The sequence below is a fragment of the Carettochelys insculpta genome, chromosome 28 (genome assembly GCF_033958435.1).
Source record: "Carettochelys insculpta isolate YL-2023 chromosome 28, ASM3395843v1, whole genome shotgun sequence".
In the NCBI taxonomy this organism is placed as follows: domain Eukaryota; kingdom Metazoa; phylum Chordata; order Testudines; family Carettochelyidae; genus Carettochelys; species Carettochelys insculpta.
The window spans coordinates 5,386,022-5,411,229 of NC_134164.1; the positions used below are offsets into that span (position 1 = coordinate 5,386,022).

Below are 25,208 nucleotides of genomic sequence, written 5' to 3' on the forward strand. Positions count from 1 at the left end.
GTATGAAAATATTAAGATCACTCTCTCATTTAAATAAATGCGCAGGTGTACATTCTCGTATAGGCCCAGCAAACAGGACGTGCTCACTGGGATGTAAGAAAAGCCCTGGTACGATTCAATTACTTACAAGTAAAAATGGCATTCTAGAAACGCTGCGTTCTGGAACCAACCAAAAACAGCGACCTTGCCAACAAGCTGGGCTTCCAGCAACGTGACCCTCGAGGAAGTCTGAATACATGGGCCAGCATGGAGGGACCAAAAGATTCAAAACATTTTATTTTTTTTAATAAAGTTAACAGTAAAACAAAATTCACAAGCCTTCCCCCGCCCCCTCTCTTCAGCGCCGGTTTCCTCTTCGCACACAAAGCACACAACAGAGAGGTCTCCAACCGAGAAAATTAAACCACTCTAAGTACAATGAGACATGATGAAGGCAGGAGTGTAATTAGGTTCGTATTCGAGGTTAAAACGAGCATATCAGGTGTGTCTGGGGTTTGTGTGGTTTTATTTTAACCAAACTGGAAAAAGAAATTTCCTGGCCCAGAAGCTGAAAGAGAAAGTGAGACAGTTTATAGAGTTCGCGAGCCCCTCTCTAGGTCAATGCTCTGCGGGGCGCTGGACACGTAGGGCCCTTAGACAGACAAAAGGGAGGGACTCTGGGCAGCCTGACGCACGCAGAGAAGAACTGAGGAACGCCAGCATCACTGCTGATAAGCTAAAGGCAGCCAGAGAAGAGACTGCAACTCACTCTTGCCCTTGCAAAGACGACGCTTCCCAGATTGGGGTCCCTGAGTCTCTCCTGGGGCTGGCTGAGTGCTGACCAGATGTTCAGCAAAACCCCCCATGCCAAGAGGCTTGCCGCCTGGTGAGCCGACCATACCCTGCGAGAAGGACACGCTCCACGCTAGCCAAACAGCACCGCAGCGTCCCCTTTGCAGACTCAAAATGCAGCGAGCAGGCCCCAGGGAATCTTATGCGTCTAAGTGGAGACAGCGCAGGCTGGCTGCGCAATGCGTCTGATCACACCCCTTCCTTACCAGGTCCAGCAACACAGCCGGAGTGGCAGCCAAGCCTATTTCTCAGCAATAGAACGCCATTAGCGCTAAGCTGTCACACGCCCGGAGGGGAAGTTCTTCTCCACCTAGGCCCTAGAAACGGCCGTCTGCTGGCACACTGCACGGACGAACCTCTCTGGGCTGGCACAGCCGCAGTGGCAAATATGAACCCTTTCAACCCCGACCTACTGCTGGGACACGAATGTGACTGGCACACGTGGGAAGAGCGCTCTTATTTCTTATGCATCACCTACCTTCAAAACTGAAGCCACCTGGCCCACCAAAGAAAGCCTTGAAGATATTGTTAGCATCGAAATCTGCGGCAAGAGAAGAGGGGTGGGGGGAGTTAGGCCAACAGCTTCTGCCACCTCTCTGTAGAGTCTTGTTAAACAAAGGATCCGAATGCCCTTTACAAACGGGGGCACATCCCGCTTTACCCAGCATCAAGGAGCAGCATGCAGGCAGACGGACAAAAAGAGTGATTGCTGGAGCTCGGGTGCAGGGTGGACGCTATGCACCGACAGGCCGTCAGGATAATCATCACACTACTGACAGGCACCACCGGCTGGTCAGTGCCAAAGCAAGACCACCCAGAAGAACAGCGCCTACGGACTCAGTACCGACGGAGAGAAGGGTACCACCTGCTGACTCATCTACTGCTAGGGCAGCCCGGAAGTGTTCCGTGCCCGCCTCCCAGCTGCGTATCAACACAGCGCAACCACGCTCAGTTCATCAACAAGGGCAGGCTGCCCGTGTGAGCTGGGATTTAATGCAAGCAAAGTAAGGTAAAGCCCCTCCGCAAGAGAAGGCAGAGTGGCCACCTTTTTACCTTGAAAAGCTCATCCTGGCCGGCATGCTTGTTGAAACGCTTACCTCCCATGTTCATGCCGTCCTCCTCCAGATCCTGCCCACTGTCGTAGCGTGCCTTCTTCTTGGGGTCCGACAGGATGGTGAATGCTTCTCCCACTTCCTTAAACTTCTTCTCCTCCTCCTTCTGTATTTCTGCGCTAGCCCCACTGTGCCGGTCTACAGGGCAAAGACAGGAAGGAAAGAAGCAACCATGGCCACGCATAGGTGGAACACACTGAATTGTCTAGATTCCCGTCCACATGTATGCACCCCCCGGTCACTCTAAAACTCAAACGACACTGCCCAAAGGGGGTTCTGAAGACAAAAAGTGCCTCCTCCAAAATTCTCTCCTCCTTTCGCCGCTGCTCTCCGAAAACCCAAAGCAGCGAGCTGTCCGCCACCCGCGGAAACCAGTTCCCTACCTGGATGATGCATGAGCGCTCGTTTCCTGTAGGCCTTCTTGATCTCGTCTTCGGAGGCGTTTTTGTCCACCCCGAGGATTTTGTAATAGTCTTTCCTTTTGCTCTTTTTCAGTTCCACCTGTGCATTCTTCAGGAACTGCTTGTGTTCTGGAAAGAAGAGCAGCACAGAAGGCAACCACTGTGCGTCACAGGCGGCCTTAGGAGCAACAGAAGGAAAGCAGCATTCCCGAACTGAACAACTTGGTTTGTTCCACTGGCCCCAGCAGACGAGACCTTCCCTTTGGCGTATCCGTACGGCTGGCATGACATTTACAGCCCGTGGGGCTGGACAATAGGGGCTAAGGCACTACACAGGCAGGCGTGCCCTCACGTGACCACGTTAGATTTTGGCCAGCTCCCACCCACACAATCCCCCCTTTGCTTTACTCGAGGGGAAACACCAGCCGAACCAGCCACCAAGCACTGTTTCTCCTTGGAGGGCAGAGCCCCAGGATGACAAAGGCAATGACTTTTTTCATCTTTGAGAACAGAGGAAACGCCCGCCCTTCAGAGCCTGCTCCCACGGGTGGGTCACTGAACACCAGGGCTTCCGGAGAAGTCTGAATCGCTCACTCAATTGCACGTGGGGGCCGAACTTCGGCTCCTTTGAAAAATCCAACCCAAGCCAATTCCATTTCATGTTCTGGCAGCAGCTGCACCCACTTCCATGAGCCCTTTGCGAGAGCCTCTCCACCAGGCTTAAAATACCCCTGGCTACTAACCCAAGTGTGAACACTGTGTTGAATAAAATCTTAACACCAGACATCTTCCTGCCCCAGGCAGCACTGGAGCCCCAGTGCTACGGAGGTCTACTCTTCAAAAGAGCTGGAAAAGCCTTCGTTGCTATGTAACTGGCTCACGGTTTATAAAACATTGGTCGGTTTAGACCCCTACAGTATCCAAGCACCTCTCAAATGTGTTCATTTATCCTCAGTTTCCCTGGGAGACGGTGTCATCATCAATTTTCATTGATGGGGAAACCGAGGCACAGAGCCAGAAAGTTATTCGCCCAAGGACACTTGAGAGTTTGTGGCAGAGCCAGGAATTGACACCCCCCCGTAGTCCGTACCCCCGGCTATCCTGGATCTGAGTCCAGTGCCAGCTCGTAAAACAACTCTATCCCCACCCTGCCATCGCCGGGAGAGAAACTCTCATGGGCGTCCATTAGGGAGCCGTTCCAGAGCTCCCAAGGACTTTTCATACAGTAGTAAAGCAAGAGGAGGCAGATAGTGAGTACAATAGCAATGCACAGTGTTAACTGGGCTCCCATCCGACAGGAAAAAAAAGAAAGCAGAAACACGTGTCTGTCGAGCGAGGGGCAGGCTGCGTGAACAGAGCGGGGGGGGTGGGGAAGGGGCAGGCTTTTACCTTTCGTTTTCTCTGTCTGGTAAACTTTTTCATAATCCCTCACAGCATCTTCGTACTGTTCTGTGTCCATGTAACTAGGCAAGGAAATAACTGTTACAATGGCATAGCTTTCAAAGCTTCACAAAAACCGCAGTGGCAAAGGTTAAATGATCAAACTCCTGGAGGGAGTGAACTCAAGGGAAAAGAGGCGCCCAGGACCTGCAGAAGGAAAACCAAAGGGAATCACTAGGAAGAGCCCAAGGTGGGATGCAGAGCGCAGAAGAGCACCCAGAGCCCAGCTGCCTGCATTTCTCAGGATTAACCCACAAAGGACGGCCTCACAGACTACAGCCATGTTCTAGCCCCAGCGTGCAGCCGATCCCACTGAGCAGGACAAGCCCTAGCAAGACAAGGTGCCATCTCTGATGTAACTGCTTCATCCAGGAACAAGCAAAAGGCACTGGGAATTCCAGGAAATGGACGGACGTCTCAGGAGAGTTAAGAGTCATGAGACAGCTCAGTGAATACCTCAAGTTATCTGAGGGATCCGGTGTCTGTCTTATCGGCTCACGAGCACGCACCACTGTCCCGTTACCAGGTATCACTGAGTCCCAGGGAGCTGGGGGAGGGGAGCCGAGGTGGTGGAAACCACCATTCGTTTCAGCGTAGGGAGATCAGACAGGAGGACCCCCCCCGTGGCACTTTCAAAATGACCCACACCCAAGAATCTCTGCAATAGCCCCAGGGAAACACCAGGGCCCAGAGAAAGGGACGTGCAGAGGCTGCTGAAGACATAAAAACTTGTCTGCATTCAGCAAGCCCTGAGCCTCTGCTTTTGAGATCACGTTGTGCCAGGACGGCCAACTCTCTAAGCAGCAGCAGCAGCATTACAGCGAGAGTCCTGAGTGCTGGCATTCGCTGACCGGACTGTGCCCCAGGTGCCAGTCGCTGCAGCGTCAGGGACCTGCAGCTGGATCTCGGCAGCAATGTCAATGAAGTGCCACGCTGGCATGAAAGGCAGGTCCTGCCCCAGGTCAGAGCCCAGCCCAGAACCGTCTCCCCTGTTCACAGCAGGCTCCTGAAGCCAGGTTAGGGGAGTGAGTCCAACTGCTCTGGGCACAGGACGTTGCTTTAAGCTACTTGTAAATAACCAGTTGTGAGGGAGAACGAACCAAAGCTCCGTGGAAGTGGCCGCATGTGGCACTAGGTCTGCCAGGGTGCCACCGCTCACATCCCAGGCTCCAGCAGCCTGGCTTCACACACCGCTTCCCTGCGACGCTGCCCTTCATCCCCGTTAAACGGGGCTCAGCTCTGCCAGCCAAGCAACGCTGCAGACGGCTGGTCCCCCTGACTGGACCCCCCAGGGCTGCGATTGGCTTACCACTGTGCTCTCCTCAGGTATGCTTTGATATACGTGTCATCCAGTTTTATTGCACTTGTGCAGTCGTCTATTGCTTCTTCTAGTTTCCTAAGCTACAAAGCCAGACACATGGTTACTCATCAGTCCCCTGAAGGGGGGAAAAGACTTCAGCGCAATTTACACTCAAGCTGCAGAGATGGAGCTACGATCCCCATGCAAAACGCAAGCCACAAACATCTGGCTCTTTCTGCGTATTTGGTACATCCCCTTTTCTAACCTCCTCCTCTCCCCTAGCTCTCGAGGGGAACTCCCTGCCTGGGTTCTGCTTTGCAAGGCTACAGCTGCTCCCCACCGCTTGCACAGAACTCAGGACCCCCGGAACTGGGACTGAACTTGGAGAAGCAAGAAGTGTGCGTGGAAAGGGAGGGTGGACAGGCAAAGAGGCGAGAGAGTAGGCCCCAAACTAATTCCCAAGTGGCAAACATCCCAGAAAACACAATACCCAACGCCCAGATCTGGCTCCCCACTCCAACGGCCGATGGCCAAAACAGCCTTCTGAGCATCCTTCTAAGCCCATCTCTTACAGCAGGCATCAGAGAATGGTGGGATTTCAAACGGTGCGGGTCCCATGATTAGCAAGGTATTACTGGGGGTGGCATGGGAGGTGTCCCGTTTAGTAACTCCTGTAGTTAGTGGTCTCGATTGTCTGGCAGGGCACCAGGGCCTCGGAGAGGCGTCTTTTCTTTTTGGACTGAGCGAAGAACAGGAAGTGATCTGTGGAGGCTTAAGTCTCCTGCTTCTTGGGACAGGATTAAATAACTCAGAGAAGGGCATCTATGGCCCAACACCTCCCCCAGCTAGGGGCTGACATCGCCAGGACAATCGTCTCCCTCAGTGTTCGGGAACAGCATCTACTCAAGCGAGCGTGACCCCAAGCTCCAGGCCTGCAGTACTTGGGGGGACAAAGCAGCCCAGCAGGGATGGAGAAGCACTGCCAAATCAGCTTAAACAACAGAGAAATTTGGCACCATGCCTCGTTCTGGAACGAGCAGTCCCTCGGCTGTATCCCATGGGTTTCTCCTCCACGGCGAGGCAGCTTATATCAGCCTTGAGTTCCCTGTAACGCTGCCTGCGTCTTACCTTTGAATTAACCGTCCCCCGGTTACAGTAGAGTTTGGCATTGGTTTTTATGTTATTTGGGTCTATCCCCAGTGCCTCTGTGTACAGTTCATATGCTAGTTTGTAATTGCCTTCTTTAAATGCTTTATTTCCATCTTCTTTCTTTGCTTTAAGTGCTTTGGCGTTCTGAAAAGAGAAAATGCCCCGGGATGAGGACAGGCAGACGCGCTACAGAAAACATCAAAGCACATCGCTGATCCAAAGACGCATTTTCTAACTTGCTTTCAACACAGTCCCAGCCCACAGAAGCTGCTGTTTGGCCACTGCTCCAGTTCGTTTTCACTGCGAGCCCGCCAAAGGAAGCATCAACCTCAGCCATGCCCCATAAGTACCGGGGACCGTTGAAGGCTCCAGGCCAGAACACCGCATGGAAGGAAGCGGTTGTAATATCGAAAGGGCAGGAAGCCAGCATGGGTGGTGCTGGAAAAGGAACTGGGGGAAAAGAAAGGACAGGCAGGAAACAGGCAGAAATGCCAGTCAAGCCACAGATCTTCACGTGCGACAGCCTATGTTAGGCTTCGCTGGAAGTCAGAGGCTAGAAACGCTGTGTGCAGGACTGTGGCGCATGATCGCTTATTGCTCCAGAGAATATATATGGAGATGCACATCTCACAGAGCTGGAAGGGACCTCAGGAGGTCATCGAGACCAGTCCCCTGCGAGCATCACCCCTGCCTTTTTTTAAATCTATTTGCTCCAGACCCCTAAATGGCCCCCCTCAAAGATTGAGCTCACAACTCTGGGTTTAGCAGGCCAATGCTCAAACCTCTGAGCTATCCCTCCCCACCAGAACAGGCAGGAGGGGCAGCTTGCACCTGGCTTAACCCTGCAGAGGCCTATGCCCAAGGGAAGCAGACCAGATGGAGTTCAGGAAGGACTTGACGTGGCTCCTGCAGTCTTATGGCAGTTTAATGCTGCGGAGACAGTGGAGGAAAGGACAGCAGCAAACATGGAAGGGCTCACCAGAGCAGAACAGATGGGTTATGAGCAAGTCGCTGGCTCCCCGGTACTTACTCGGCAGGCAAGACAGGCTTTCTCGTGATCGGGAGCCATCCTGAGCGCCTGGACGAAGAACTGCACTGCCTTCTCGATACAGTCTTCATAGTAAAGGCAAAGACCGCGGACGTAAAGGGCGTCAGCGTTCGTGGAGTCCATCCGTAAGATGTCGCTGGAATAGCCAGAGACGCACACTCAGAATAGAGTCTGAGCGGTCGCCAGATGTTTCCATGGAACTGTGAGCAAGGCATTTGCTATTTGACCGTGCCGACGACTGGGGGCCTGTGCTGGGAAACACATGCAGGCCTGCGAGCGGCAGGGGGAAGCCAAAAGAGTTTTTAAGCACATGGCCTTAGTCAGGCTACACGGCAGGAGGTGGAAATTGAGCCCTGTCATTTTGAGAGGAACTTAAGTTATTCCACCTGCACTTCCATCACAGCACCCTTTTCAGGGCTTTCGAATTAGGATGAACAAATTCGCTCGGAGCTGAAATTTGCTCGCTGGCACTCTTGCGATACCAGGGGCTCTTTACCATGATCCAGGGTTCCTACCTAGCTACAGACTGCGCTTCCGGATAGCGACCCAGCAGTGCCAAACATTCGGCCTTGAGGATTTTGAACCGATGGCAGGCAGGGGCGAACTCCAACGCACGGTCCATGCAGAACACGACCTAGTGAAGGAAGAAAAGCAAGCGGGAGCAAAGCAAAACAGCCAGGAGCCAGGGCTGCGGGACGGCAATGCCTCTGCACCAGCTGGGTCGGCCGATTTGCCTTTGGACGGAGCCGTGCCAACCCAGACCCCTGCGTTTGCAATTGCTGTGAACACACTTTGGTCAGAGCCTTCCCTTGTGGAGGGGTCTGAAGGTCCTTCACTTGCGAAGGCCGTAGGTCATCTTGTATTTCTAACAAGCCCATCTCTGGGGTACCCAAGCACCACACACATTCAATGAAGGGTCACAGAGGGCTTGGTGGACAGCAGTAGATGAAACCCAGCCCTGGTAAGCCCTCTGATACTATGGTGATAGACTCCATCACTAGGGAACGTGGGAAGCAGTAAAAACTCAATTGATAAGGGTCAGCTGGAATGAGACAGAGCAAAGCACAAGATGCTCGTGCAGGGACTGAAGTCAGGGACTGGTCTGACTGTGATGGGGTGGGGTGATCTAAGAGGTCTCTTCCAGCTCTGCTTTTGTGGGTGGGGACAGCTGCATGAGAACGGGAGCATTGTTCAGCGAAGGTTCATCTGCTCCTGAGACCATCTCTCAATCCCCCATCTGTGACACCACAATTGGTTGCTGTGGGGAGCACCGAGAGGCTACAGATGGGGCCTTCTGGGTGGGGAAGGACCCGGGCAGCTCTCTAGGAACAACAGTTCTGTGTCACACCAACATCTCTAGCAAAGTGAGACGGGACAGAGACACAGGCCGAGTTATTCCTGAATACAAACATCCAGATTGTGAGGAGCAGCTGGCACAGCAAGACAATCAGACGAGGCAGAGCTGGGATTGACCATTACAGAATCCAGAGCCTGGGTTTCAGGCATTTCCTCCTGCAGACATTTATGAAGAGTACTCTTAAGCCTGCCACGATGGAGACTGTCTCCTGCTCCGAGCCAAACCCTGACCAAGCTTACGCCCACTGAAAGCGACTGCAGCTGGCCGCAAGTTGCCCACAGGCATCTGAGGGGTATGTGCCCCTGCTCGTCTCGTAAAAGCAGGGCAGCACCAGCAGCACCCAGCCCCTGAGACTGCTGTGAACAGATACGCATTCCCCCTTCACCTCTTTCACCCTGGCAGAGAACCTCCTGCACTGTGAATACGGATCCTGGGGATTTGCGTTCGGACAAACATTTGCTTACAGCTGCTGGGAACGATGTCTCAAGTCACCAGCCAGCTCAGGGGGCTAACAGAAGGGAGGAGGTTCATGCCAGGCCAGTTTGCTGGTTCACTGTTAAATCAGCACAGCTCTGGCATCCTCACAGGCAGCCCACCAGTACCACCAGGGAATTAGACTCAAGGGCTTGATACGGCTGTCCTGGTACATCCTGACTCCTGGCGAGCCAGCCCAGAGCAGCATTTTCTGGTCAGATTGTGACGAGGGAAATCCCTATTGGTTTTACCTTCCTGAAATCCCGTTTCTCAAAATCGATTTCAGCTATTCTCTCGTATTCCAGCACAGCGCTCGCATTCATCAGCTGAAAGAAAGGAGGGCGCGGTCGGCTTCTGCTCCACTGGGCTGCACAGACAGCCCCGGGGGCATCCGAGCAGCCCGGCAGCCACACGCACACGAAGTAAAATAACCCACAGGCTTCTCTTTGCTTTACTAAAGCCAGTTTAGTGTGGACAACTGGGAACTGATTGGCTTGGTCACCCTGGAGAATGAAGGCCTCTGCTTATCCACACGCCCAGCATAGCCCAGCCAAAACTGCGCCCCATGCTGCCAACCCACCTTTCTCCTCCCCCAGCTTGCCCAATCCTGGTGGTGGGAGACCCGTCTAGCTCCTACACCTCGAGTCCCTGCTTCTCCGCCAAGGAGGAATGCACACATGGAAGCAGTTTTGCAATGTGGATATCAGGCTGCTAAAAGCTGGACTGGGAACCTCCAGCTCATTCCCCCGCTCCCCTGGTGACACCATTCACAGTCACTATTAACTGGAGCTATGCTTCATTCTACCACTTAGAGGGGCACATCTCTCTCACGCCGGTGCGACATGGCCCAGCCCCCCCGATGGGGGGTTTGGACCTCCACAGGTTTCTTACCTCTTGTTGTGCCTGAGGGTTTGCGTGATCCAGTTCTAGAACTCGCTGGAAGCAGCGACTGGCAGCCATGGCATTCCCGAGAGAGAGGTGACATTTCCCTTCCCGGAGGTGGCCCTGACAGACAGTTAGAAACAAGCGGCAACAGTTGGCGTGTGGGGTTGCCAAAGGCGAGTCACAGTGACCCGCTGAATGGCTGCTCACCTACCCTCACAAAGGTATCGTCCAATCTGACCGACTGCTGGGCATCTCCCAGTGCTTCCCGGAACTTCCCGAGCATCATCAGAGTGGCTGCTCTGTTGCCATAGTAACTGGCATTGTTCGGACACGCATCTGGAGAAGACATTACAGCGATGCTGGTTAGTGCCTTAAGGTCACAGATGGAGTACCTCCCATGGGCACTGCTGCCTTCAAAATCATATTCCCTGTTTGCAAGTTTGCACCTTGCCTGAGCAGCTTCAAAGTTACCTGGCCTCTATCGCTTATCATTAGGAGCACCCTGAACGCCCTTGCGGATTCGAGCTCTCTTGCACGAGGGTGCTGGAAATCACCTAGCACACTCAGCAGTGTGCATCAGCACAGCTGTGTCACCAGACCCACGTGCCATTCGCAACGTGAGCGGCCCGATCCGCTGGTTTATTTTCCTCCATAACCCATTCGGAGTTAGAAGCTGGGTCCAGCCAGCCCCAGAATCTTCGCTCTCACCTATGGCTTTTGTGTAGTAGTTGAACGCTTCATTATAATCTTTCTTAGCATAATAGGCGTTTCCTTGTTCCTTGAAAGACTCTGCTTCTCTGAAAGAGAGTAAAACAACCCACAGTGAATGAACAGCAGCACTGAGACACAGACCGACTGGCCACCACCAAGGACCATGTCCCCCACTGCCTTAGAGCACATCTGCACTGCTCTAAGGCCAGCCTCCCCAGCCACGCTAGAATTCCACTGTAGACGGTGCTCCTGGGGAAAGTGGGCATCCCATGTCCGGGTGCCTCCCAGATGCCGGAATAGGGCCATGGGCAGCTGGTTCCGCCGCATTGTACTCAGGGCCAGAGAAGGATTGTGATAAATGCAGACCAGTTTTGCATCCTGGAGCTGCACTCGGCCCAGCTCTGAAGATAGCCCCATGAGCGCTGACTGTACTGAGCGTGTTTGCTCCGTAATTCTCAGAAGCCAAGAAAACGGCACATGCTATTAGAGAGAACATTGGTCTGGTCCAGCAAGATTCTGAGCAGCCTCAGCAGCCGTTTAAATCAGCAGAAACTGAAGGTGCTGCGCCTCATCAGGAACAGCTCCATACCACGCAGCCGTGGTCAGCCCCACAGGAGAGATCAGCCGGAACGGAGGGTACCTGGCAAGCAGAGGAGCTCACCACTGAGAGCAGGCCCAGCAACAGGCCTGGCTGCAGGAAGTAGGGATTTAAATCCCCTAAAATGTGCAACATCAGACTGAGGCGTCTCCGGTGAAGCCTTGAGAGCTGTCCACGTCTTCAGGAAACCAGAGTTAATCTCACCACGCCAGCAGAGCAGCGTGGGAGGGAGCCTGCGATGCCACCCTTCGTTCCATGCCCCCACAGCCAGCACATTGCCAAAAAGCCAGCCCACTCCATTAGGAAAGGCTGCACCCAAGTTAAAACTCTGAGGCTTAAGACCAAACAGGGCCCTGTCGCTGCATCTGCTGCTGAAACAGGAGCATTTACCAACATGTACAAACACACCTGCGCCCACCCCCAAGGCCTGTGTCTGGAAGGCGACCTGCTTCCCTACCCTCCGTGGCTTCTCCCATTGCGTCTGTGCGCTGCTCTTTCGGGAGTTTGGCCACCAGAGCTGCTTCCCAAGCTCACAGGCAACGAACTCCAACGGTTAGTTTCCCTTTCTACACCACCGGGCGGTAAAACGGCACCGAGAGGGGCAGGCTTTCCACCTGCCCTGCACTCGGATTTATTTCAATCAGCACTAGGATAAAATCACCTGGGTTGTCCCCCCTACACCTGGAGCTGCAGCAGTGAAAGCACCTGAGGCTCCCAATGATGCTGAGCCCTTCCGAAGTACAACCGCCCCCCGGTGCACACACATCTAAAACCTTCTCCCTGGGGGAACGCAAAGAGGGAGAAGTGTCAGTCGCTGGGGATGGAGTAGCAACGAAGGGTCCTGTGGCACCTTACAGACTAACGGAAAAGTTTTGAGCATGAGCTTTCGTGAGCACAGACTCACTTCATCAGATACTTGGATTCAGGCCTAACACAGACGTTAAGCATCGAGGGCCATTGCTCTGGGCTATAGTCCAGCCGCAGACAGTAGCTGCACATAGCAAGCAACTCCTTCCTTACCACGCATGTAATCACCTAGCGCGAGAAACCTTACTCCTCCCAAAGGAAAGGTCAGCCAACAGCTCCCAAGATCTAATTCACAGCAGCAATGGGGCGAAGGCTGAGGCCCTTAAAATAGCCAAGGGGCCATTCCAGCCTGCCGGAGCGGCAGATTCCACAGGCCGTCTCAAATGCTCAGGTCACAGCAGACAGGCCCTGAGCAGGGATTCTTCACATTCCAAAAACCCAGGGCCTAGAGAGCGCGACAGAAACTGGGAAGTATCAGAGAGGTGGCCGGGTTAGTCTGTATCTTCAACAACAACAACAAGTCATCCTGGGGCACCTTAGAGGCTAACAGATATTTTGAAGCATCAGCTTTCATGGGCAAAAACCCGCTTCATCAGATGCATTGGGGGCGTTTCAAGAGAAGTATTTTACTGGGAACCCCCTCTTTAAATATTCTTCTGAACCCTCCCCCTCACTCATGCATCTGACGAAGCAGGTCTTGGCCCTTGAAATCTGATGCTCCAAAATATCTGTTAGTCTCTAAGGTGTCACAGGACGACTTCTTATTTCTTGAAGAAACTGGGAAATCTCCCTCAAAGCTTTCCCATGATTGTGCTCAGAAGTGCCTTGTTGTGAACTCCAAGGCAGACAAAGCTGTTTTCAGCGCTGTAACACCCCAACTCAAGCAGCACAGATAGAGAGAGGGGACAGGCAGCCCCAGGAGCCATTAAATCTACCCCCACCCCCACCCCCCCGGTAACACCCTGGCAGGCACAAAGCTGATCAACCAACTCTGCTGCTGGAGAACCTGCACAATTTCTACAGCCACTGTGATCTTTGTGATTGTGTCCAGAGGCCTGGGACAGGCCCCTTGCACTACAAGCTATACGGTGGAGTGCGCATACCCTCTGAAGAGCTCGCAGCCCAGTCTATGACAGAAGGACCAAGCAGGTATTCCACTTGGCTCCATTCCATTTTTAAAACGCTGCAATTTACAAAAAGGCTGTTCAGCTCAGGCTCTGAGCAAGGGCCACCCCTCTGCCAAAGGCCTCTTACATCCTCTTTTGAAACCTTGGATGAGACTGAAGCAGTGCCAAGACGCTGTGCGAGCTCTGAAAAGCAGCAATTTCACCCTTTGTGACGTCCGGGCCAAGAAAAGGCTGGGCACCGCTCTGCAGAGCCATCAAGACCACCTCTCTCAAATTTACATGACAGCCAACAGCATCCGTTACAGCCGCTATTTTACAAAGGCAGCATGCGCCAAACACCCCAGGTGTTAGATGAGGTCTGGCAGGTCACAGCCTAGGATTTCACATTTCCATTGTGAACAACAGTAAGTCCCGTGGCACCTTACAGACTAACGGATATTAGATAACCGGTATCTTTTAGTCTATAAGGTGCCACAGGACTTCTTGTTGTTCCCGAAGATACAGACGAACATGGCCACCTCTCTGATACGTTTCCTTTGTGGTATCCCTTTGTGCTAGTCGCTGGCCAGGCACTGTGAAAACGACAGTCTGAGTCCCAGTTGAAGACACCTTTCAACCCCACCTCCTGATTAAATCATCTTTTGGTACAGATTAAACCCTGGCCTGGGTGTTGAATGCCCTGACTGCCTGCATGCGCTTCTGGGTGAGGAGGGATCACTGGCACGGCCCCGTTTTGCCCGAAGGGAGGCCTGACAGTGCAGGCCATCTGAAGCCAACAATGTGAGCAATGTTTGGCCAGCCCACTGAAAGAGGAACAAAGAGAACTGTGTGGGGGCTAGTGAACGTGTTTTTAACCTCCTCGGGGCTTGCCAAGGGCCGCTCCCACACAACCCCCTCAAGCAAAGGGCTGTTTTCACGCAAACAAGGCAAGTTTGTCAGCTGGCAAAACAATACCTAGGGAGCGTTCCCACTCCAAGGGCCCTCAGGGTCAGGGCTCAAGTATGTGCTGCTCTTCTTACCAATCAGGTTCAGTTCAGGATGCTGACAATGCAAGGGTCAGGTCTCTCGTCCCTCCACGTGGGTCAGACGTGGCAGGGGCGCTCCTGGCACCATATTTATGCACTACTGAAAGCGCTCAGTGTCCAGGGCGGCAAAGCAGCAAGCTGCCACATGGCGCTTCGAGTGCACACGTCCCATGCTGGGAGTGCAGGGAACACAACGGGTTCAGATCCTGTTCCCTCAGTTTCACTGGCTTCACCTCAGGGCCTTGAAAAGCATCTAGGTTCCCATCTGACCTCTAGTGCGAGTCTGGCTTGAACCAGCACTCGCCTGTATCGAATGGGAAGGGCCTATATGCTCTTCCTCACTCATCTTGTTCCCGCTAACGTCCCCAGGGGCTGCCTCCGGAAGGGTGTCATGGCACAGACCCCATTAGAAACGAACCTTCCGCAGCTGTGGCTGAAGCCGGCGCTCTCCATCCACAACCAGAGTCAGCATGGATGGGAACATCTGGCAAGCGCCATCCACACTGCACCCTCCCCAGACAGAAGCAGGGTAGACGAACGTGCCCCCTACTTGATTTATAGCAGGGCTTCTCAAACCGGGGGCTTGGACCCCTCAGGGGTCAGGAGGTTATGGGGAGCATCGCAAGCTGTCAACCCCCCGCCCCCAAACCTTGCTTTGTCCCCTAATGGCATTAATTTATAAGGGGGAAGGGTCATCGTCAGAGGCTTGCTGTGTGACAGGGTCACCAGCAGAAAAGTCGAAGAGCTGCTGGTTTACAGCGAAAGGAAACAAATTGTATTGTGGGAATGAAAAAAAACCAAAAACACACCACACCTCTGTGAATATAACTGTCCCCTGTGACAGACGGCAGGTGCTCCTCCTGAGCCGATCTAGGAACAAGCTGGGTTTAGAAGACCTGGGCAATACACACCTCACTGGTGCCATCCTGCAAGTTTCTTGTTGGGATACTCAGCTCCCGGCACAGGTACTCTTTCAGTAACTTGTGCCACGGGGATGGAAGAACAGGGCAGCAAGGGTCACTGCCAAACTTGACTTCTTCTGGCCGGATGAGATCGGTCTGATTTCTAAATCTCTCCGAGTCATTACGGACTGCACTGTTTCTACTGGTTACAGCTGTAAGCCAGGACCTGGGGTTAGTACCTCGCTGCCAGTGAAGCTACGTCTACCTTGCACGGCTTTTGTACCCTTCTAATGTGGAAACAGGCATTAACGTCAAAAAGAGCAGCCACGCAGCGAGAGTATTTCAAAACTGAGTATTCACGCTAGAGAGCCCAATTTTGAAATAAGAGCAACGATGGGCTGCCTCCCTGGAGGCCAATTAAATCCTAATTACATTTGCTTTGCACACACTGAGTCAGTTTTGAAACTGAAAGGGGCTCCACAAAAGTTGTTGACTTCATGATGTCGAGTTAAATGCCAAGTTATTCCAGAATAACCAGCTCTGCAGTGGACAACAAGAAATCCTGTGGCACCTTATAGACTAACAGGTATTTTGGAGCATAAGCTTTCGTGGGCAAAGACCTGCTTCGTCAGATGTATGAGGAAGCAGGTCTTTGCACACAAAAGCTTATGCTCCAAAATACCTGTTAGTCTATAAGGTGCCACAGGACTTCTTGTTGTTCTCGAAGATACAGACTAACACAGCTACCTCTCTGAAGTTCTGCAGTGTGCACACAAGGTTTAGGTTTTTTCTTCTTCCCCCAGAAAAAAAACGTTTTCCATTTTTTCTTTTTTTTTTTCAGAAAAAAGACAAGCCCTTGAATCGCTGACCCCATCTGTGAAAGGGGAGCTTAATTACAGACATACCAGTGACAGGGAAGCTGGAAGGCTGGGAAGGGTGTAGAAACCACTCCGAAATCATCTGACAAGGGGCCACGGCAGTGTGGAGGAGTAGGGGGATGGTTAATGCTAATCAGGGTCAGCTGAGTCTCTGTCTTTAGCATTTCTTAGACATGGCACACTGTCGACGTGTCAGACCACAGAGGTTGGATGCCATTACCAGAGGGGAAGGAAACCCGTCTGCCTTTACTGTTTGCATGCCTCTGAAGCTGAAGCTTGAAGAAGCCTTGCAAGAAAATTCAAGTGGCTTTCAAACATGTAGGCAGAGTGGCTGCGTTCGCAAGATGCAAGGCGTGACAGCCGGGGAGGACAACAGCGGCATCTCCCCCCAGTTGTGTTCTGCCAACATAGGCCAACACACAGAACTGTCCTTGTTTACCACTGTCTCTGGCTATACCAGCAAAACAAATGCAGGTCTCCTGATAGCATTAGTAATTGTTTCACTCCAAGCAGATGCTGCCGCCTGAATGAGATCATTCTGCATCTCACACTGATGTAGGCTGCACTCCCCACTTGCTGCTTTTGAAGCAGAAGAATCATGCTTTGCTAAAAATACAAGCCAGGCCTGAATGGGTTCCTTTGTTAGGCGAGGTCAGTGTCTCTTCAGGGCCTCTTCGTGGCAAACCCGACGGTGGGGAGAACAGAGCCACAGCAAGGGGCTTGCTAAGAAGCTTCTCTTTCATTGCCTGCAAGCCCGGAGCACTCTGCTCAGAGCCAGCTGCCTGAAAGAGCTCCATTCTCCTGCCGCTTAGTGAACTTGTGGCTTCTCCTTTTAACTGACTTGGCCTGTCCTCTCAGTTCTTCAGGTGCTGCAGCCAGTCCTACTCCACCGCCACTCTCGTACACATGTTCTGGATCCCTTCTCCCCTAGTATCTGCCTCACCCTCACGAGAGTCCTCCTGAGAGGAGGACACCACTCCTCTCAACTCCTGAACAATTCAACATCGGTGACTGCATGAAGGCCTGCCGCTCACCCTGCTTCTGCAGCAATGCCAACCTTTGCTAGCTCTCGGCACAAAGTGCTGAGACAGATAACCCACCTTGCACAACAGAGAGAGACCTGAGAAATGGTCCCAGATCAGCCCAAGAGCTTTACCATAGCCCTTCTTGGGCCTGGTCTACACAAGTCAGGTAAGCCGACTGCAGATACGCTATTCTAGCTATGGCAAATACGCAGCTAGAATCGACTTCTAGGCAATCGACTTATCTGCCGTCCTCACTAAGGAAGATCGCAGTTGGGAGGAGCACAACGGTCAACCGCTTATTCGACAGGTCGATTTTGTGTCTCTCCATCAGGCATGAAAAATCAAACCCGAGCAGCTCGATCTTCTGGGTAATGAAGAAGCGGCCTGAGCAGAATCTTCCACGTCCCCCTGCTGCAACTTGCAACCACCCTTTAATGTACCAGCATCGACATAAATCGCAGACGTGGTTTTTATAGCACAAAGACACAGCCAAGAGAGTCGTTTCCAACATGAGCAGAGACTTCTGCACTTGGTCTGAACACTGACTCCCAAATCTACATGTTGTACCGGCCTTCCTACCTGCCTGGCATTCTGCACACACCGACCTGGGCACTCAGTGGCACTATGTAGCCATACTGAACTCTCAACGTGTTTAACAGTCTACAAACGTATCATGCGGCCGACAACGTTTCCCACCACCATCACTCCTCTTTCACTTCTGGCCTCTACAATCAAGTATTTTAAACTTATCTGGGAACTAAGCAGCTGGCCAAAAGCATGAGGAAGTCAGGTGCTTCCCTGTGTGTTTTGGAGGCAATCCCAGGTCAGAAGTTCCAGGCTGTTCACATTTTGATTTATTTTCTAGGCAGCTCCCCTCGTGTCCTGCCATGCAGAGATCAGAGTTTGCCTCCAAACTCTTTGGGCTCTTAATAGTGAATTCCCAAGGTGTCAGGCAACCCTCCCGGTCACTTACGGGGCAAAAGGCCACGTTCAACCTGCTTCGGTGCTGCGTTCACAGCATTTTGCTACGGGATATGGACGGTTTCAGCTCAAACACAGACCAGGTGTCTGCCCTAGGATGCTATTCAGTTACCTACGTGTAAGGCCATGATTTAGTCATGGAGTCTGACTTTACTAGACTTCTGTGACTTCCTCAGCACCAGTGGACGCAGCTAGGGCCAGAGCCAGGGCTACTATGCATCCCCTTGTCCACAACTTCAGCCAGTACTCTGCCTGCACCCCCCACCTCCCACCATAGTGGGGCTCCCCTTCCTCCCTCCAATTATTCCTTCTACTCCCCTGGTTATTTTTAGTAAAAGCCACAGACAGGGCATCGGCTCTCATGAATTTTTGGTTTATTGCCCACAACCTGCTGGTTATTTTTAGAAAAGTCACAGTGATAAAATTTTAACTGTACCTCAGGTGATTACAGCATAAAACCAGCCTGCCTACCTGGCACTAAGCCTCTCCCCCCACTGCATGCTGCGAGCCTCAGGAGAGGAGCTAAGGAATGAATGGGTCCCAGCACAGAGACTGATCTCCCCTCTCACCCAGCTCCCTTCCGAGAGGCTTCTTTCAATCAGGGATAAGAAATGGAGCTGGGGAACGAGAGGTGGAGGCAACACATGAAGCTGATACAGGTTGCAACTCCCTGGTCAGTACGTGACAGGTCTCCAACAAGCAAATTTACTGGACTCGGGGAGACCCAGAGCTTCTAACTCCCAGGGGCTGCCGTGGTCCCAGCTTCACGCTCCCAGGGGGGATCTGGCTCCAGACCCCTGCACTGCCACAGGGCAGGTGGGGGTTCTGGCTCCAGCCCCAGCCGCACGAACGCTGGCTCTGGCCTGGCTGCCAGACACCGACCTGCGGATGCCAGTCCCAGCCCTGGGACTCTTTTCATCCGGCGGCATCAATGGTCTAAGTCGTCGAACTTTAGCGCGAGGTCAGAGGCTGATCTAGAGCTAGATGTTTTAAAACCTTAGATCGTGATCTTATCCTGCCGCTAGCCAGTGTTACGTGGGAGCCACCCGCGATACACGGAGGCCCAAAATGAACACAGTGCAGCGCTGCAGCGGGTCAAGCGTCACATTGCTCTGGGCATCAGCACCCCCTCCTGACGAAGGAGCAGAACTGCTACGAGCCACTTAGTTTGGGATACTGAGCTGACAAAAGAGGATCTATCACTCACAACAGGCAGGAGGATGGGGAAATCCATGCTTGTGTTTGTCTCCCCAGCCACCGCAAAGGGGACTGGAGTTTTTAAATTCCATCGTTAAGTGCAATTATGACCCTCTACCCAAGGGGTGCGTGACAGAAGCAGCCCAGCTTACCACAGGAATACCCTAAGCCGGTTTTTCTCAATGCCGAGGGGCCAGCAGCAGTCTGAGACCTCCCTGACAGTGTTTGGGAAGGCAGCGCACAAGTCCCTAGTACAAAAAGACTCAGAACAGCTGCCCTAAATAATTTTCAGTGGGGACAACACCTGCTGCGACTCTTTTATAGCACACCCTGCTACTGCTTCAGTTTTGTTTTCATGGAAACAAACTTGCCAAATAGCCAACGCTCATGGAGATGCTAGAGTTAAATAAAGCACAGCTAGAAATTCCTTTGACAAGACAAATTGAAATTAAGACCAGCTGGTTTCCTTAATAAGTGCCCAACACACCTTTATGATAAACCCACAAGCATTTGCCTACAACATACAATTACTCAACCAAAAAAGGAGCTTCTACGCCACTCTGAAGGCATCAGGCTCCACGTAAACGGTAAGTAGAGCTCGCATTTAATTTTTGTACACCTAGTGTACACAATGATTCTGTAAACAGAATTACTCAAATCCAACCGCCAGCATTCCCTGTAAGCTGGGCACTTGGGCAGCCACCTAAGAGAGATTCGGGTACTGCCAGCTAACTAGCAGAGAGTCAGTAGCCACCCACAGAGGGCAGCACCTGTTTCTGTTGCTGGTTCACACCCACACATGCCTTGGAGCACATAAAATTTTATTCCACCCATGGGTCGAAAAAAAGAGGGAACTCTGCCTACAGCAGTATTCATATTCATTTAATATGCGTGGAGAATTCTTTTCACCATCACTGGTTATTTTAAAAACAAGAATTCCACATTGAACTTGGATGCTGGGTCCTATTTATCCAAAGGACCAGTACCAATGTTAGTTGCATATGTCTTCAGGTTTCACAGCCAATTAAACTATTGGTTTGCGGCTAACAGTCAAAGGAGGAGTCAAGTAATGAAATCTCTCCACTTGCAGGCTGACCAAATCATGTCACATGAGACCGCAGCAATTGCTACAGAGTTACACCGGATTTAAATTGACACAACCTAAAAGGGAAGTCTCCTGATCACAAGATAAAGGAAAACTCGGGATTCGTTGACTTTGGCCCATCTCCCCTTCATTGTGTCAATCTGATTCTCCATTTAACTATGATGTTACTTCTGAGAGCGCAGCCACTCTGAGGCTGGTACCAAACAGAATAGAGGATGACATTCAATCAAGAAACTGTTAATTCAACTATTAAATTAGCAAAGACACTTTTTAAGATACCTCTTTTTAAGATACTTCTTCCACATCATTCAGCACTGAAGAATGACGGAAACATTCTCCATATTTATGCACACAGACAGACAGACTCTGGAACTGCCAAACAGATGACTGAGAAACTATTCATCTGGTAAAAAAAATGAAGTGAAATAAAGCTTCAGAAATCAACTGAGTCACAAGAAAACAGTTTCTGGGTCTGAAAATCTGTTTTAAAAAAAACTCCACTCTTACAGACAAGCTGGTCTGTGATTGGATCAGAACACAGAACTTTAGCCAATCAGAATGCAGCTGCTCAACAATAACTGTCACTAACTGCACCAACATCAGATAAAATTAGTACCGTTACATCAATCATTTTCCATAAGTATCTCTGGAATTTATGCAGCAGCAGGCAGCCATTATCCTGTGACCATATTCCATTCATGCCACTGATAAGTCTCAGACAACCTGCAAATAACACATGCAGTTTATTTGCAGCTGTTTCAGGGCAACTCCAGGACGATTGCACAGTAACACAAATCACCGCTTTGCTAACATCTGTCTGATCCCTCAGCTTGGTTGAGCAGAAAAAGGCAGCAGGGGGCCATTTTGGTACAAAAACACAACGTCTAGGTTTTTTAAATAGGAAATTTACCCACTCACCCTACAAAAGCTGTAGTGAAACATCTGGTTCTGAAGCCTAGTGTGCCTGAGTCCAGCAAGGCCAAGCATTTACAGTCAACCTGTGGAATTCGTTCCCAGAGGGCGTTGGAGGCCAAGAATATATGTAGGTTCACATAAGCAGGTTCAAAAGAAGAGCTGGATAAATTCATGAGGGTATGTCCACCTGCGGCTGAGCCAAGATAGGCAGGAGCGGTAACCCTAGCCTCTGACAGGGGAGGGATCACTTAATGATTGCCCGTTCTCTTTGCTCCCTCTGGGACACCTGGCACTGGCTGCTTGTGACAGACAGGAGACTGGACTAGATGGACCTTTGGTCTGACCCAGCACAGGTGTTCTTATAGCACTTGGCGTGGTTCAAGAGCTTTACAGACATTAGCTCAGGCTCCAAATAGCCTGTGTGTGACAGCTGAGAAGTATCACTGTTTTACAAGTGGGTAAACTGAGTCAGGGAAGCTAAAGAACTTGGCTCAAACCCCAGAGAGAATCTTCATGGCAAAAAAGAAGATCAATGCTCAGAAAGTTCTTGACCACAGGCAGGAGACAGATATTTAGGTCCCAAACTCTGAACTACCAAGAGCGATCTTGGAAGGAGCATATTAATTATTTCCTTTGAAATCTCCCCTCTAAGTGAGCCTGGACCAGTGTTGCTGGCCATCCCTCCATCAGATTAAAAGGTAGGATCACTCCACCAGAGAAAAAACACACCTATAAACTGTAACAACGCTGTCCTGATGTACTTGCCCCATCCCAACAAGACGTGCGAGTGAGCTGTGTCGCTTTTGCTTTCCATTCCCAAGGTTCTACCCGGAGTGGGCCAGGAACCAACCCTCCCACTGAGGACATCAGAATTCTTCTCTTTCAGGGACTCTCTTTTTGTCCTTTCTTTGCAGATCATTTTTGTTCAGGACTATTTTATTGCCCATAGCTGCCTTCTGCACATAGGTATGGGGGAAGAGGTGGAGGTTAGTGCCAGAGATCTCTGTAGCAAGACGACTAAGCCCAGTTCATGACTTTTAAATAGCAATGCTTTTAATATCCGACTGAGTCATTTAGAAGTGAACAAAGCCCTAGAGAAAATAGTGTAAGGAACAATCCTACATTAGCCTGGGGGAGGGTGCAGATTACATGAAATTTAGTAGGGCTTTCCCAGCCCTCATTTCTAAAACTGTGATACTTCGATAATATATGCAGTGTTCAGGTGCCTCTTCAACTATGTTATTTATCTATTTAACACCGCCAGAGTAGTACCATACTGCCACTGCCTTGGCCTTCACCCTTTGACAGCTAATAAGCAGCACACACACCTCTGACCATAGTTTTGAAACTGGTGCTACTATTTGACTCTGTTGCTTCAGTCAGGTGAACCCCTCTCTAGAGTGACAGGCTCTGCCACTTCATTTACACTGGTGCTATTCCTCCCACAGGCAGCAGGCTGCTGAGACACACCTTGGGCGCATCTACATTTGCATTCCTCTTTTGAAAGAGGTATGCAAGTGAGGGAAAACTAAAATGCAAATGAGGCACATGTTTGCATATTCAGCACCTCATTTGCATATTCTTATTTCAAAAGCGCTTTCAAAAGAAAACCAGTGTAGACGCTGCTCTTTTGAAAGTAAACCCCATCTTCGGAAGAATCCTTCTTCCCTAGATGGGGTTTACTTTCAAAAGAGCAGCGTCTACACCGGTTTTCCTCTTTCGAAATAATATGCAAATGAGGAGCCAAATATGCACCTCATTTGCATACCTCTTTCAAAAGGAGGAATGGAAGTAGACGCACCCCTTACACTTCCTAAAGGTTGATCTCTTCATTTCCTCCCCTGCTGTGACTGTAATTGCCAGAGCTCAGCAGCAGGTGGTGATAAAAGCACTTGCTCTTACAAAGAAAACTCATTACCAGAGGAAAGGGCTGGGCTCTTCACCACACCTGGCCTCGGATACTATCTGCCCCCCTGAGCAAAATTTGCCAACCAGTGTTAGGGATGAAGCAGGTTTGGCCTTCCAACAATTACTAGGTGCAGAAGATCACCACTGCCCCAGCACTTTCAAGACCAGGCTGCCTTCAAAAAGAGTTTTTACCATTTTTCCATGACACATGGTAACACAGGACAGGTATAGGAGAACAGCCCTTGCAATTTGCTCCAACAGTACCTGTTCTGTTGCAGGTAAATGCAATTAATAAGGGAGAAGGATTTGAACTTTTTTTCAGGGTTAAGAGAAATCAGGATTTCCCCCCCCCATCCACTCTCATGCATAATTTAACCCTTAAACTCCCTCTCCCCAATAGACCTCCACATAGCACAGAAAGGCTTCTGCAAAGATATGCTAACTTCATTGCATCGTAACCCTCTCCTAACACCAAAAAATTGCTACGCAACCCCAGGAAGGGGGACTGAAACCTGAGTCCTGTGGATGGGTGGAGGGGAAGAGCCAAAGACCAAGCTCTACTGCTCTGCATAAGGGGCAAAAACAAGCCCTCGGCAAGAGGATCTGTAACCTGAGCCTCGCTACTCAAAACTGAAGCTCTCCCAGTTTAAGCTTTCGCACCAGCACTTCTAACCCAGCTCTGATCACAACTCACTTTGGGGACCCAACCCACAGTTTGATAATGGCCGTCAGTTCTGCCCCTAGGCAGAAATGACGGAACACGCTGATAACGACCTGAGCACATCATCTCCAGAGCAATCCTGGCCTAAGAGACAGGCACAAGCCCTCAGAAATCCAGATTTGCTGCCTGTCAATGTTTCTTCAAGCACCCATCTCTGTAGTGCTCAGTACGAGGCTAACTGGCACCATACAATGGGCTGGGATTTCTGCACTGCACAAGCTTATGTCAAAAGACAACTGCAGCTTTCCTGTAAAATAAATGCGACTGGAACCAGCCCTGCTTTTAATATAGAGCCACGTCCAGCCACGGCCACAGAGCTTAGCATCTGACACACAGCCAAGCCACACTGAAACAAAGCATTGCAGGCCGGGAGCAGCCAGCCCTCCTCCCCACTGGGGCACACCACACCTCCCGTACTCAGGGCTGAATTTTAGACCTTAGCTGACCCCGCTGAGCGCACCCCTGTTCTCCCGGGCGGAATTCGGTTCTGCAGAGCCAGTGCAGGATGCTCGGATTGGTCCAGGAGGACAACCCACCGTAACCTCCGCCCCTGGCAAGGGGTCAGCCCTCCAGCCCCATTCATTACCCACCCCGAGCTCTTCCACGCAGGGCTTTAGCGCCCAGACACTGGAGCCTGGGCCGGCTGCAGGGGAGATGCGGCTGCAGGGGAGATGCAGCTGCTGTCTTTTGGCCGGCGCCCGTTACCTGCTACACAGGCCCAGCGCTACGCTCCGGGCGTTAGATACTTGGCAATGACTCAAAACCATCCGGGGGTGGGGAACCCCCTGGAAAAATACTTCCCTTGTACGTGCACCCCGCAAACCTCCACCCACCCGGCGGGACACGAGCTGACGCCCGACGCCAGGAAGAGCCCCAAGGGGCCGGCCTGGGACCTTTCGTGCCTGCCCGGGGCAGCCTCGCGGGTGGGTGCCACGCGCGCCCGCCCGCCCGCCCCCCCCAACGTCCCCGGGACACCCCGCAACGGGGGGGCGTTTCCAAGGGCGCTGCAGCAGGTACCGGGGGGGGGCACCGGGGCGGGCAAGTGCTGCGCCTCCGCCCCTCGGTGAGGGTCCTGCCCCCCTCCCACGCTGACAGCCGCGGGCCGGGCACGGGGGGGGGTGTGGGGGGCTATGACCGACCCCTCCCCCCTTCCGACTCACCGCCCCCTCCCCCACCCGGCGCCCCGCTACCTGCGAGTCTCCTCCTCGTCGCCCAGCAGGCCGCGTCCCTCGGGCGCCGCCATGATCACATCGCACTCGGCGGCCGCCGCCATCTTACAGCCGGGCCGGGAAGCTCCGGGAGGGAGGGGAG

At 51.9% G+C, this 25,208-nt stretch overlaps 1 protein-coding gene across 2 annotated transcripts; it reads right to left on the minus strand.

The window, feature by feature from the left end:
* Positions 1-258: 258 nt before the first annotated feature.
* DNAJC7 (DnaJ heat shock protein family (Hsp40) member C7) lies at positions 259-25,208 on the minus strand. 2 transcript variants are annotated; one of them, XM_074979384.1, is made up of 14 exons: positions 25,088-25,208; positions 10,706-10,794; positions 10,209-10,333; positions 10,004-10,117; positions 9,364-9,438; positions 7,797-7,915; positions 7,264-7,417; positions 6,213-6,377; positions 5,094-5,185; positions 3,734-3,807; positions 2,327-2,473; positions 1,929-2,081; positions 1,310-1,372; positions 259-547 (listed from the first exon to the last, which is right to left on the minus strand). In XM_074979384.1, the coding sequence occupies exons 1-14, from the start codon at positions 25,168-25,170 to the stop codon at positions 510-512; spliced, it is 1,491 nt and encodes a 496-aa protein (XP_074835485.1). In that variant the 5' UTR covers positions 25,171-25,208; the 3' UTR covers positions 259-509. The 2 variants fall into 2 exon arrangements, with proteins under 2 accessions (XP_074835485.1, XP_074835486.1); XM_074979385.1 differs by lacking the exon at positions 25,088-25,208 and adding an exon at positions 20,633-20,782.